Source organism: Callorhinus ursinus, unplaced genomic scaffold (genome assembly GCF_003265705.2).
Source record: "Callorhinus ursinus isolate GAN/ISIS: 27379988/994484 unplaced genomic scaffold, GSC_fseal_2.0 scaffold103, whole genome shotgun sequence".
Classification (NCBI taxonomy): Eukaryota; Metazoa; Chordata; class Mammalia; order Carnivora; family Otariidae; genus Callorhinus; species Callorhinus ursinus.
The window spans coordinates 1,185,481-1,201,248 of NW_027397165.1; the positions used below are offsets into that span (position 1 = coordinate 1,185,481).

At 34.8% G+C, this 15,768-nt stretch overlaps 1 protein-coding gene across 4 annotated transcripts in view; it reads right to left on the reverse strand.

The window, feature by feature from the left end:
* Positions 1–15,768, reverse strand: part of WNK3 (WNK lysine deficient protein kinase 3) — a 161,428-nt gene that overhangs the window by 105,470 nt on the left and 40,190 nt on the right. For all 4 annotated transcript variants that reach the window (XM_073889219.1, XM_073889218.1, XM_073889217.1 and 1 more), the window contains 5 exons: positions 12,235–12,407; positions 11,243–11,463; positions 10,403–10,560; positions 6,842–6,930; positions 2,745–2,964 (listed from right to left, as the gene is read on the reverse strand). In XM_073889219.1, coding sequence (XP_073745320.1) covers positions 2,745–2,964; positions 6,842–6,930; positions 10,403–10,560; positions 11,243–11,463; positions 12,235–12,356 — 810 coding nt within the window. In that variant the 5' untranslated portion in view covers positions 12,357–12,407. The remainder of the gene's footprint in view (positions 1–2,744; positions 2,965–6,841; positions 6,931–10,402; positions 10,561–11,242; positions 11,464–12,234; positions 12,408–15,768) is intronic.

Sequence of the window (15,768 nt, forward strand, 5' to 3'; positions counted from 1 at the left end):
AGCATATGTATGCTGAATGCCATATGCAGAAACCTTTAGCCCTTTTCCCCACTTGACTACCAAAATACCAGTAACCAGACCCTAACCCTTCAGGAAGGACATCGAAAGATGATTCTCTGGGGAATCTGACCAATCCAAGAAGACAGACCTACACATATTGATGCCAGAGATTCCCTAATTAAAGATACCATCCAGATACCCTACGGTACTGGTCAAAGTTAACAAGTCTGACACAAGCAAACACATCATCCAATAGGCTGTAAGTCCCTGTGGTCGGGAAAATTATGGCCCCTCAAAGATGTCCCATCCTAATCCTCAAACTTGTGAATATAATGAGATATCACTCCCATTATTTTGCTATGAACAGCTGACCTTAAAATAGGGAGATTATCTGGGTGAGCCTTTTACCAGCTGGTAATTCTAGGATTCAACATGACATTGCTGACTTTGAAGATGGAGTGGGGATACATGAAAGGACTGAAAAGCAGCCTCTAGGAATAGAAAGTGACCACCAGCTAATAGCCACCTCAGTCTTACAACCATAAGGAACTGAATTCTGCCAACAACTCGAAAGCAGTCCCCACCCCCCCCACTCCCCTCACCCTCCCCACAAGAGCCTCCACATAAGAACCCAGGCCACCAACACCTTGATTGCAGCCTGTGAGATCCTAAGCAGAGAATCCAGTGAAGCCCACCAGGACTTTTTATCTCCAGAATTGAGATAATAAATGGGTGTTGCTTTAAGCCACTAAATTTGTGGTAATTTATTACACAGCAACAGGAAAAAAATAGTCTCCTATAATCTATTAATTATGAGCAAGTAGCCAAGAATTATCAGAAATATCAGAAAAGCCTCTAACAAGAAGACAGAGCACAAAACCAACAAAAGCAAAACAGCAATTTGGAGAAAAGAGACTATACAGGGAGAAAAAATGTCAAAAACACTCTCTTTACTTACGTTATAGAGAGGTACGATAATATTGCCTCCACAAAACCAAGAACAAGATGTTTACTCTAAGGAAGGAACAGACCAAAAAATAAAAAGGAACTCTTAAAATTAAAAACGTGATAGCAGAAATGAAAAACTCAGTTGGAAGGGTTAGAAGGTAAAGTTGGTAATATCTGCCAGAAAGGAGAATAAAAAGACAAAAAGATGGAAACTAGAAAAGTTAAGAACATTGGAGAATTAGTCCAAGAGGTCCAACATCCAAATGATAACAGTTCCAGAAAGAAAACAATGGGGAAGAAATCATCAATAAAATACTTCAAGATATTTCCCAGAAACTAAAGGATATGAGTTGACAGATTGGAAGGGTCCACTGAGAATCCAACACGGTGGATGAAAATAGACCCAAATCAAGACACATCACTGTGAAATTTTAGAATACTAAAGAAGAAATAGAAACTACTACAAGCTTCCAGAGAGCAAAAAATGGATCACATGCAAAAGATTCAGAAAATAGAACAACTTTGTACTTCTCAATATCAATACTGAAAGCTAGAAAAGCATGGAACAATGAGTCTAAATTTTTTTTTAAAAAACTGCAACCTAAAATGCCTTAGTCAGCCAAGCAATCAATTAAGTATGAATATAGAATAAAAACATTTTCATACATGCAAGTCTCAAAGAAATTACCTCTCATACCCTTTCTTTAAGAAGCAGACAGAGTAAGTGTGTCACTAAAATAAGAGGGTAAGCCAAGGAAGAGAAAGACATGGGATTTAGGAACATGAAACCCAACAGAAGAGAGGAAGAGAAGTCTAGAAAGATAGTAAAGAGAAATATCATTCCAGATTAGAACAGTATGACTATAAAAATAGACATGTTAAAGGCTATCACCTCCAAGATCCTCATTGTCAATGTTCCATCCTTCTTTTTAACCTGAGGACAGAATGCCCAGGCTAGCCTGGCTCAGACTCTCTGTACTTGGCTAATTTGACTATGTGCTGCCAAAGCTCCTACACACCTTTCCTCCAAGCACTGCAGCAGCCTGAGTCAGGTGTGGACACACATTCAAACCTCCAGAAGCTATCTGCTGTCATCTGCTCTGTAAGGAGGGGGATCATGGGGTGATTAGAAGTAGAGAAGTCAGAGGGGCCCACTCCCCATCCAACCATATTGTTACCAGACAACTAATTTCTGGTCCACACAATGGTCCGCTGGTGACCTGACTGGTGAGCCACATGTGTACTTCCCTGAATTCACTCATGACCTCACCTGCTGACTTCCCCAAAAGCGGCTCTTATAAACACTTAGGGAAGCTGAAGCCAGATTATGACTGAGAGACTGTTCAGCTTATGCACTCTTGAACATCTTCACCAAATAATAACTTCAGTAACCAGCTAGATGTGCACTGGTCACTCACATTTTTAAAACAAAACAATATATTACTTAGATAAACTATAACAAAAAGCAAAGGAATGAGTAACACAAAAGTCAGGGTAGATATTACCTGTGGTGATTAGGGAAGGGAATACAACTGGGAGGGGCATACAGGTGGCTTCTAAGGTACCGGTTATGTTCTATTTCTTAACAAAAGTAGTGTTTTATTATTCTTTATACTGTACATACCAATTTAATGTACTCTGCTGTAGAGATGCATTTCACAATAAAAGAATTTAAATAAAGAAAAGGAGAAAATAGGGAGGAAAGAAAGCAATAAGGAGAAAGGAATCAATCAGCCCTGATATTATAAAGGGCAGCAGTGGTCAGGGGATAAAGAATAGTGGTAGGATTCACTTACCATTTCATACGCTACTTCCTCAGATGTATCTGTTTCTAAATTGAAACTGAACTCAATAGCTTCATTGTCTTTGTGCTTGCCTTTCAATTTTTTAGGGTCTTCAACCCAGAGTCTTAAAGCCAGGGATGAATTTGAGCAGTCATCTTCCTCTGCTAACTCCACTCTCAGTCCTGTATCCTCAGCAAAAAATGCGTGGTTTAGTAGGTCCCTGATAGACAACCTAATAAACAAAATACATATCTCATTATCAATTTTTTCAATCATAAACAAGATATAGAACTCTTAATTAGTAAACATCAATTATATCAAAGTAACAATCTTTATTTTAAATTTCCTATTAATTAGACCATTAATCTGCCTTGTTATAAAAACCAAATCTTATATCCAACTTATTATTTGCCAAGAATGCAAAGAAATCCCAACTAACATGCACTGAAAGTCACCTTAATTAAAGATTACCAGTAGCATATCTAGATACTGAAGTTTAACACACCTATAAGTATGCCTAGAGAACTGGAGAAGTGCTGCAGTGTATGTTAGGTAGAGTGACTAGTTTCCCTAAGCCACTGATTTAAGTTACTAAAACTCAAACAACAGATTGTCAGCAAAGGAAACTAGTATGGTGATTAACATAACAATAAAAAAATTTTTTAAAAAAGGAAACGAAAAACTCTTCTGGATATATAACCTCTAAAGGAAATCAGAAATTCAAACTCTTTACAAACATTATAAATAGAAGTCATTGACTCCATTAACAATAATCTAGTCAGTGTACTTCACTCTTGAGAGAATGCCATGAATGAAACTAATTTAGTTCAGCAAAGTCCCATGGTTTTCCTCAAGTATCTAAGTCTAGTGTTTTAGGCCAAAGTATACATGCAATGGAAACGCCTCTACCTAGTATTAGAAATTAACCATCTCTGAAGAGAAAAAAAAGGACTGGGTTTCAAAAGATTCTTTTACAAGATGGGGGAAGTTAATTTCCTTTGCTTGCTTGGACCAATTTCTAAAAACAGATACATAATATCTAATCTATCTATATTATAGGCCAGAGAGAGCTAAAACTAATGTATTTCATAATGTCTACATAGAAAATCTCTCTTATACTATTTAAAACAGATAAAGTATATTGATAGCATGGTATCCTGTAAGTTGATGATTTTCAACCCTCCTGATCATTTTTTAGTGATCAAGGGACAAAATTAAGAGATTATTATAAAAAGAATAAGCTTCCTCAGACTAATTAGTTTTAAGGCTAAGGTGAGATGTGACAGAACCAAGGGGCGCCTGAGTGGCTCAGTCAGTTAAGTGTCTGCCTTTGGCTCAGGTCATGGTCTCAGGGTCCTGGGATCCAGCCCTGTGTCTGGTGCTCTGCTCAGCGAGGAGCTTGCTTCCTCCTCTCCTTCTACCCTTCCCCCTCCTTTCACACACGCTCTCTCTCTCTCTCAAATAAATAGGTAAAATCTGAAAAAGAAGAAGATACGAGCAAGTTAAGCCCTCTGCCTTTCAATGAAAAGGTTGCCTATGTATTTTTACTATCGAATAATTACAGTAATAGCAGGAGATACCATTAAATACTTACTACTCTGTTAGTTATTTTATATGCATTTTTTTTTTTTTTTTGACAGAGAGAGACACAGCGAGAGAAGGAACACAAGCAGGGGGAGTGGGAGAGGGAGAAGCAGGCTCTCTACTGAGCAGGGAGCCCGACGTGGGGCTCAATCCCAGGACCCCCGGACCATGACCCGAGCCGAAGGCAGATGCCCAACGACTGAGCCACCCAGGTGCCCCTATATGCATTATTTTTTTAATCATCAAAATAAATACCTGCTTTGAGAAACAGCTAAGTAACTTGCTCAAGATCACACTGGCTAAGTGTGAGTCCACATTTGAATCTTAGTCTGATGTAGAAGTCTGTGCTCTTTCTAATACACTAATATGCCATGAATCCTTTGGAATATCCCAATGTTCTTTGGTAACAAATTTACAGTTAAAATGCTGCAAAAGCAATAATCAGAATCCAAACTAAAATGGCTATTTCCACTTAGTACAACTGACCCTTGAACACCATTGGGAGGGGACTGGGGTGCCGACCTCAGTTGAAAATATGTGTCTAACTACTAACTCCCCCAAAATTTAACTACTAATAGCCTACTGTTGACCAGAAACCTTACCAATAACATAAACAGTTGATTAACACATATTTTGTATGTGTTATATACTGTATTATGTTATGTATTATATACTGTATTTTTATAATAAAGTAAGGTAAAGAAAATATTAAGAAAACCATAAGGAAGAGAAAATACATTTACAGTATTGTACAATATGTTATTCAAGGGTCAACTGCATTTTTAGACTCACTTAAAAAAAAGCATGCCTAAACTCTTACAACTCAAAAACAGCCACAACAACAAAAAAATAAACGACCTAATTTTAAAAAGGGCAAGTGACTTGAACAGACATATCTCCAAAGAAGATATACAAATGACCAATAACCACATGAAAAGATACGCAACATCATTAATCATTAGGGAAATGCAAATCAAAACCACAATGAGATACCACTTCATAGCCATCAGGATGGCTATTATCAAAAAATGGAAAATAAGAAGTGTTGGTGAGGATGTTGACAAATTGGAACCTTCATATGTTGCTGGGAGGAATACAAAATGGTGCAGCCACTGTGGAAAAAATTTGGCGGTTCTTCAAGGAATTAAACATAGTATTACCATATGATCCAGTAATTCCATTCCTAGGTATATAATGAAAAGAATTGAAAGCAGGGATTCAAGCAAATACTTATTCACCAATGTTCATGCAGCATTATTCACCATATAGCCAAAAGGAAAAAATAACCCAAGTGTCCATTAACAGACAAATGGATGGATACACAAAATGTGCTGTGTGTGTGTATGTGTTTCTTCCTTAAAAAGGAAGGAAATTCTGATACATGCTACAACATGGAAATCAACCTTGAAAACGCTATGCTAAGTGAAATAAACCAGACACAAAAGGACAAATATTGTATTGATTCCACTTACATGAGGTACTTAGAGGAAGCAAATACATAGAGACAGAAAGTAGAATAAAGGTTACCAGGGGTTGAGGGGAAGAGGGAATGGAGAGGTAATGGGTACAGAGTCTCTGTTGGGGTGATGAAAAGGTTCTGGAAATAGATAGTGGTGATGGTTGTTTAACAATGTGAATGCGCTTAATGCCATTGAATTGTACACTTAACATATGATTAAAATGGTCAATCTTAGGTTATGTATATTTTACCATAATTAAAATATATAACTACCTAGATATAGCCTGTTGGTACAATAATGTTCAGTAATAAAGCTATAATTAAACAGGCTTTACCTTAGTGGCTTTATGTATTCTCAGATATACAACATTAAACCTAAAAAACTAATAAAAATGGGGGACAGTCAATAAAATGTGGGTGAAAATAATTTCTGTAAAGGACCTTTATTAATCATAAAGGAGGTAAAAAATCAAAAGACTAACCTACTGATTTAACTCGACAACTGTCCAAAGCTCAAATTAACAGGAAATATAAGCTAAAACTAAAGGGATGTATCCATAAGAAAAACACAAATTGGGTTACAAATAAACTTAGAATACTACTTCTTGAACATAAACAGCCCTATCTGCTTTACCATTATCATGACACAAGGAAACTGGTCAAATACGAAACATCTGGTGAGTTGATGGTCAATTTTTTTAAGCTATCATTTTTTTCTAAGTACTTACCTGAAGGTGACACTGCAGAAGCTCTCTACTATCAACTGTTAGAAGCAAGTTAACCTGGGGGGCCTCAGTGACTGTTAAACTGAAGGGTGAAGGTGATGAAAACTTGTCACAACACACACGAACAAAATCCAAATTTCAGTTCAAGAAAAATTCAGCACATGATATCAAAGTCCAAAATGGCAAACAACATGCACTGATATACTTCACTCTAGACAGTATGGTTTGTGTTCCATTCAAAAGTAATACCCAGTATTATTCAAAGGTCAGAAAATGACCCAGTCCAAGGTAAGAGTTTAATGTATCCATCGGTTATATCATTTCACTACATTTGTACCCACCTTTCTGATTTGTTTTGGCGAATACATCCTTCAATGATTTCTTTCACTTCAGGATCAGTGACTTTATTGAAACTGGCTGGTTTTATGCCCTGGGAGAAGAAAAATTGTTTCTAGTCACAAATAAAGCAACTGAAAGCTCAAGTCAACATAACATTATTAACGTAATTTTTACCACTAAACCATATTCAAGCTTTAAATGAGATAAATATATACAGTGTAAGTTTAAGAATTTTTTGATGAAGATACTGTCACAGTTCTAATAGTCTACAAATAACAGTGAAAAATTATGAACAATCTAAATTTCAAACAACAGAAATATAAATTATGTGATCTATATATATGCTACTCTTACACAAAAACCAAAAATATTCTCAAAGTATTTAATAACATGGATAATTCTCATATTGCAACATTAAGTAGGGAATAAATATTTGATCCCAAAATATACATGCAAGTATAACCCCAATTAACAAACTATAATAAACAAGTCTTCCAGAATGGCTAGAAGCAATGAACAATCAATATATATGTATGCATGAAAAAAAAAATATTTATAAACTTTTGAGAAATCTGTATTATTTTAACCATTAAGCAATAGTAAAATATTGAGAGAAACTCAAGCTAATTATCAGGTTCTAGGAGTTCAATAATAAATTAGTAAGGTCCAGACAATTAAAAATGTTTCTGTAACTGTTAGCTGCCTAAATCTGCTAATTTTATATTCTATTACCCTTAAATTATGAATTTTAGATTAAAAAAATAATCATTAGGGGCGCCTGGGTGGCACAGTTGGTTGAGCATCCGACTCTTGGTTTCGGCTCAGATCATGATCTTGGGGTCCTGGGATCAAGCCCCGAGTTGGATTCTGTGCTCAGCATGGAGTCTGCTTGAGATTCTCTCCCCCCATCCTTCCCACTCGCACTCTTTCCCTCTCTCTCTAAAATAAGTAAATAAATTTTAAAAAATCATTACAGTCATCTAACAGAAAACTCCAAATTAATCTAAAAGGAGAAAGATACTATAGAATCATTGTCATGGAATGAGGCAATCTAAAACCTAGTTCTGGGTCTGACATACTACTTCACAGGATGCTGAATCAGAAAGCCCAGTATCACACACTAGACAAATTTGGTGAGATTAGGAGTTAATTTGGATCTCAAGTTCTTTTTTTTATTATGTTATGTTAATCACCATACACTACATCATTAGTTTTTGATGTAGTGTTCCATGATTCATTGTTTGCATATAACACCCAGTGCTCCATTCAGTACGTGCCCTCTTTAATACCCATCACCAGGCTAACCCATCCCCCAGCCCCCCTCCCTTCTAGAACCCTCAGTTTGTTTCTCAGAGTCCATAGTCTCTCATGGTTCGTCTCCCCCTCTGATTCCCCCCCCTTCATTTTTCCCTTCCTGCTATCTTCTTTTTTTTTTTAACATATAATTTATTATTTGTTTCAGAGGTACAGGTCTGGATCTCAAGTTCAAGAAGCTTTAATATAGATGGAAATGTGAATTGTGATATTTATTGTGACTTTAATATAAAATAATAAAGTCACCATTCAAAAAATGGAGTTACATCATTCTACTTATAGAAAAAGTCCTCTTTGACCTCTCCATTGATCTCTTACCTATTCCCCAGTCCTGGGTAATTATTGCCTTTCTCTGCTCCTAGGTGAAAATAATTGGGGAACTGCAACTTACGAAATTGAGTACAAAGTTTTTCTATTTGTGGCCATACAATGTACAGACCAAGACTAAAAAGACTTCTAGCTTTATCTCTTTTTCTCAGTTCTTTGTTACAGAAAGCTTCAAACATACTCAAAAGTAGAATAGTAAAAGCCCCATGTAACCATCACCAGCTTCAACACACAACATTTTGTCAACCTTGTCTCAGCTATCTACCTCCACACCTTTTTTATCCAAAAATATTTTAAAGCAAATCCTAAGCATCATGTAATTTCACCCATAAAGTCTCTAGTTTATATCTCTAACAGATGTCATGTCATCATCCCACCTAAAATAATTACTAATAATTCCTTAACATCATCTAAAACCCAGCCCACACTTAAATTTCCTAAATAGTCTAAATGATGTCTTCTTATACTTGGTTTATTCAAATCAGGATCCAAACAAGGTCCTCACAGTACATGTATGGTGCATTAAAGCTGGCTCATACCAGCTTACAAGAGGCAACTATTACATTTTCAAGAATTTTGCAAGCTGGCTGTTAAACACAGTCATTTACAAAAATTAAATTATATAAGCTTACAATTAAATAAATGATATCAACAACCAAGGTAATAAATACTGAAAATAGCAGTCCTTAATTATTTTACTACATTTTACTATTATTTATGCTCTTGAGGTTGTTTATTCTATCTGTATGGTGTAAATATCATACAAATTCCACTGTGTATACCATTTCCAACCCTGCATTCAGTGAGGTCACACTGGTGACTTAAAAAAAAAAAAAACTTAAACTTAAAAGTCATTGTGGGAATATTTAACACCAAGGAAATCAGCAAATGCTAGGAATCAGTGCTTTTTCTTTTTCAGAGAATCAGTTATTAAACATTTACCTGCTCACCACTACTTTAAGTCTCTTATATTCTTTAACAGTCCCTCCTTTTTTGCTTTCATGAAATTGATTTGTTGGAGAAACTAGGTCATTTGTCCTACAGAATGGCCCACATTCTGGATATTAGACTTATTTCTAGTCTCCCTACCCAAATATCTCCAGAGTCAGATTTAGGGTCAAAATCCACCATTGTGGATCCACATGTAGCTGTGTGAACTTGGGCAAGTTACAACCTGTGGTTCTCAGTCTCATCATTCATAAACTGAAGATAGTGCCATCTTGTAGGGATTTAAATATGAAAGCATGCAGTATACAGCATGCATTTAAAAAGGGTACCTATTAATATCAGTTACTTTGAACACTTTGACAATCTCTTTCTTGGCCTATTCTAGAGCCACCCAACTGGATATGAAACAGACCTATTTTGAACTATCCTAAGATTTTGTTTTTATCTCTCTTAATCCCTTACTCTATTCCTATCCTCTTATGTTTATAGCTATTTGTGAATTTATCCATACTAAAAATGCAAGCTCTTTGTGGGTAGCAAACACTTCTTATTCATCTTTATACATTCCTTGCAATTTTTAATGCAAAAAAATACCCATAACAGGGAATCAAATACTGTAGCTGAGGAACAATATTTTGAATGCTCTTTTAGAACCAGAAACCTTCCAAACCATTTAGTCAATCTTCATTATTCAGCTTTGAAAAAATAATATCCACCTAATAAATCTAAAAATTATTTACAAACAAGTGGATATAGATGATATGTCTTTACCCAAAGATAATTATACAGAACATTTTATGTGACCCCAATAAAGTATAGGTATATAGCATAAATCTAAAGCTTGTTTCATTACAATTATGTTAAATTTAGCACTGTTATATAGCACTAAACCAAAATTAGTTTTAAGCTGACTTTACCATCTTCAACATGAAATGTGACAATCTAGGAAGTAAAAAGAATAAAGTTATACCTACGCTAGTTACTTTACGGTATATTTGAGCTGCATTCTGGCACTCAGAGTAAGGGTACTCTGAAGTAGCCATTTCCAGCATACACATTCCAAAAGCATAGACATCTACAGATTCATCATAGTGCTCTTCATACATCTCTGGGGCCATAAACTCAGGAGTCCCTACAAAATAACACCACATCCACATCTTTATTAAAAAGAAAAATGTATCCACCAATATCACATTCCCTTCACCATAAGGATTACCTGAGTTAATTTCTGCTCCCTAAACCAAATTTATATATATAAAATTTGCAGAATACTTGCTACACCTATATAAAGTACTTAAGGAATTTCCTTAACTTTCTATACTGATAAAGTACAATTTGTAATGCTCAAGATCAGGTAACAATTACTAAAATCTGTTTTTATTTCTATCTTCTTTATAAATTTTTCTGAACTAAATTAGTAAATCCTCTTTCTTAAGTCTTCAGAACTTTTTAATGATCTTTAATATATCCCCCAAAAGAAATACACTAGGATGTCTCTGAAATAAGTCAATATGTAATAGATATTTCAAAGCAAATTCACATTCTAGTCCAGGAGTCAGCAAACTTCTCTGTAAAGAAGCAGACAGTAAGTATTTCAGACACAACTATTCAACTCCACTACTGTAGTGCAAAAGCAGCCACAGACAATACATAAATGAGTGGGTATAGCTGTGTTCCCATAAAACTTTATTTACAAAAATAGACAATGGGGCCAGATTTGGCTCATGGGCCATAATTTGCTGATCCCTATTCTAGACATACACAGTTAACAAAATCTCTCTTTATCCAACCAATAACTATAAAAGTTTAATCACCAATGACACTCTTAGCAAATGATGTTCGCATTAAGGTGGCTAGGCCTAGATCACCAATCTTCACAGATCCAGTGGGTCCCGTGATGAAAATATTATCACACTTCAGATCCCGGTGAATAATGGGAGGAGTCCTAGTATGCAAGAACTGCAACCCCTTTAAAATTTGCCTGCACCAGCTCCTTAAGACCTTTGGTTTCATGACTTTAAATCGTTTTAAGTACCTACACAAAGAAACAAAAGACCACATGTAAACAAACATACCTAGCTTATTATATGAACACTATTAAGGGTAAATCATGTAAGCTGGCTGGTATTGTAAGTACTATGCTTGCCATCACTGTGTTGTTATCTATTCTCTGTTATAGAAAAGCAATTTTAAATCTAAGGCTTCATTCTTAGAGAAGACATCCTGCCAAGCTTAGCATTTTTCAGCATTTTTAATTCAAAACAAGAATCATTCTAATCAGAGTAACCTTTTGTGGAAAGGTAGCACAATTTTAAAAAGAAAGTCCTTCTACACTTTCTAATAACTGCTTATATAAGGTCACCAGAGGGTTTAACTATGTAAAATTTTAGTGTAAAGATGCTAGGAAACAGAAAAAGTATATTCCACATTTAATAGTTACAAATAAGTGATTACACCATCAAATGAAAAACTGTAGTCAGAAATAAAACAATAAACTATAATTGTATAGTACTGCTCAGTAGATCTACGAATGTGGCCACACCCTTATCTTCCATTATTTTTACAAAATGACATTACTTCTAATTCTAAAATTTTATGCTATCCCACAAATATTCATTTCTCAATACTGTATTTTCTAACAAACTTCATTAACATCCTAAATTTTTTAACCTGCCCTGAAGCACAGTCACTAGATTCAGATGCTACCAATTCTTTAATCAAGTAGTGTTATTTTATAAACAACTTTTATTACTCTTGAAAATTATTTCCAAACAAAATTTCATTGGCACTATCAGAGTCAACTTACGTCTTTAAAGTTCCTGATGTCATAAGTTCAGTCACCAATACAATACATTTCTTTCCTTTTAATATAGACTCCCAGGAATCATAAAATCGAACTATATTGGGATGTTGGAGACCCTTTAACATTTCTGCTTCTTCCTTGAACCTTTGCTGCTCAGCTTTGGTTAATTTCCGATCCTGAAATGGAATAAGAAGTTCCAAATTAGAGTCTAGAAATTCTCATGCACATTTGTAACATCACTCAAATGTGTGCTTTATTTTGTTGTTTTCATTTATGTATGTATTTATTTTCACCTGTCAATTTTTTTCTCAGGACCTATATAATCACTGATATATTTTATTAGGTGGATACTTTTGACTCCTCCCATTCAACAGTGCAGCATCTCTCATAGTTCATAACTATGTTATAAGCCCACCTGCAAAATAAATCAATACCTTAAAATCAATACCTCATATGATAACTAAACTTTCTGTGGTAATCATTTCATAATATATACATATATCAAATCATTATGTTGTACACCTTAAACTTATACATTGTTGTATGTCAAATATATCTCAATAAAACTGGAAAAATAAATAAAATTTCCTTTGCTGGAAAAGAAAAACAATGTATCAAAATGAAAAAAGTAATAATCAAACAAATAGGAAGTTTCCCTAAATCCCTGAATTCCCACATCTATAGGATCTATAACATCAGGGCAGGAATAATCAAAATGTTAGACATGCAGACATTTATTCTGGTTAAATATCTGAATTGCAAACATATTTCCAGACAGAAATACAAGACTACCATCCAGTAAAATACCTTTAAACAGGAATTAGACCTCTAATCTGCTACATTAAATACTAGAAGTCAAAAGAGCAATGTTTACAGAATTCTGAGGGAGGACTGTAACCCTAAAACTCTGAACCCAGACAAGCTACCAATCAAATTTATAAGGGAAAATTAAACACATTTTCATGAAAACAAGGACCCAAAGTATACCATACCACACACCCTTTCTGAAAATATTACTCAAAGAATTTCAATACAAATGTGGCCAAATAACATCATTAGAAAAGGAGAGTGTGGCATACAATAAACAGCATGAAATTTCCAATAATGCTTACTTAGAGTCAAGGCTAAGTAATCATGGTTAATGTGGTTATTAAAATTGAATGAATTTTCTAAACAATAATTAAAATAGAAGATATATAATGGAAAAAGAAAAGTTTACAATTAAAACTCCAGATGATCACTGGGTGTTATATGTAAGTGATGAATCACTAAATTCTATACCTGAAACTAATATTACACTGTATGTTACATAACTAGAATTTAAATAAAAATTTGAAACTACAAAAAATTAAATTAATTTTTTTTAAAAAACTAAGAGAAAAAGAAGAATAAAAGCAATTTTGTCTTCTGCAAGCAGGAGCAGGAAAGGAAGGAATGACAGAACTATTTTAAGTTTTGATTCTGACAGAGAAATAATCAAGTATTCTAGTTAAAAATTTAGGTATGATTTTCATTTCAAGATGACTGACAATATAGTAAATTAATTCCCTTCTCTTCCTAAATCCCACCAAAATGACAAAATAAATATATAAACAAATCCATAGTAGTACTGGAAATATGAGAAGGGTTCAAACAAAAGATTTTTTAAAGATAAAAAAATATATGCATTGATAGAATATACTTTTATGAAACTCAAGAGAGTAGAAGAAATGGTAACTTGATAGACACAAGACTTCCATTAAAGGGTTTTTTTTTTTTAGCAAAAATAAACTATTGGGACTTCATCAAAATAAAAATCTCCACAGCAAAGGAAACAATCAACAAAACTAAAAGGCAAACTACAGAATGGGAGAAGATATTTGCAAATGACATATCTGATAAAGGGTTAGTATCCAAACTGTATAAAGAACTTATCAAACTCAACACCCAAAAAACAAATAATCCAGTTAAAAACTGGGCAGAAAACATGACTAGACATTTTTCCAAAGACATAGAAATGGCCAAGAGACACGAAAAGATGTTCAAAATCACAGATCATAAGGGAAATAACAAGTCCAAATTACAATGAGATATCACACCTGTCAGAATGGCTAAAATCAACAACACAGGAAACAACAGATGTTGGTGGGGATGTGGAGAAAGGGGAACCCTCTTGCACTGTTGGTGCAAATGCAAACTGGTGCAGCAACTCTGGAAAACAGTATGGAGATTCCTCAGAAAGTTAAAACTAGGACTACCCTATGATCCAGCAATTACACTACTAGGTATTTACCCAAAGCACCCAAAAATACTAATTCAAAGGGATACATGCACCCTGATGTTTTAGCACAGTATCTACAGTAGCCAAATTATGGAAACAGCCCAAGTGTCCATCAATTGATGAATGGATAAAGAAGATGTGGTGTGTATATATATATACACATACATACACATTGTATATATACACATACACAACAGAATATTATTCAGCCTTAAAAAAGAATGAAATCTTGCCATTTGCAACAATATGGATGGAGCTAGAGAGTATTATGCTAAGAAATAAGTCAGTCAAAGAAAGACAAATACCATATGATTTTACTCATATGTGGAATTTAAGAAAGAAAACAAATGAGCAAAGGGAAAAAAGAGAGAGAGGCAAACCAAGAAACAGACTCTTAACTATAGAGAACAAACTGATGGTTTACCAGAGGGGAGGTGGGTGAGGGGATGGGTTAAATAGGTGATGGGGGTTAAGGAGTGCACTCATTGTGATGAGCACCTGGTGTTATATGGAAGTGTTGAATCACTATACTGTACACCTGCAACTAATATTTAAAAAAAAATTTTTGACGATTTTATTTATTTATTTGACAGAGAGAAGACAGCGAGAGAGGGAACACAAGCAGGGGGAGTGGGAGAGGGAGAAGCAGGCTTCCCGCCAAGCAGGGAGCCCGATGCAGGACTCGAGCCCAGGATGCTGGGATCATGACCTGAGCCGAAGGCAGACGCCCAACCGACTGAGCCACCCAGGCGTCCCTGAAACTAATATTATACTGTACACTAACTAACTGGAATACAAAGAAAAACTTGAAGGGGCTCCTGGCTGGCTCAGTCAGAAGAGCATGTGACTCTTGATCTTGGGGTCATGAGTTTGACCCCCATGTTGGGTGTAGAGATTACTTAAATAAACACGTATTTTTTAAAAGAGGAAAAAAAGGGAAAACTTTTTAAAAAGAGGGTTTCTTTTTTTTTTTTAAGACTTCATGATAACCCTAATAAAGTAGCACATCAGAGGTGTTGCAATTTCTTTTTTGGTTACTTTATACACATTATTCCTTGATGTGTATAAGGAAATATGTAAAGGGATATTCAGTGCAGCATGGTTTGTAACTGTGAAAATTAGAAACAACCAAAATGTCAATAATAAAGTTTATTATATGCCAGGTACTGATCTAATTTTTTTAATATATTAACACATTTGGTCCCATAACAATCCTTTAAGATAGGCATTACTACTGTTATCTCCATTTTGCAAATAAAGAAGCTGAGGTTAAGATA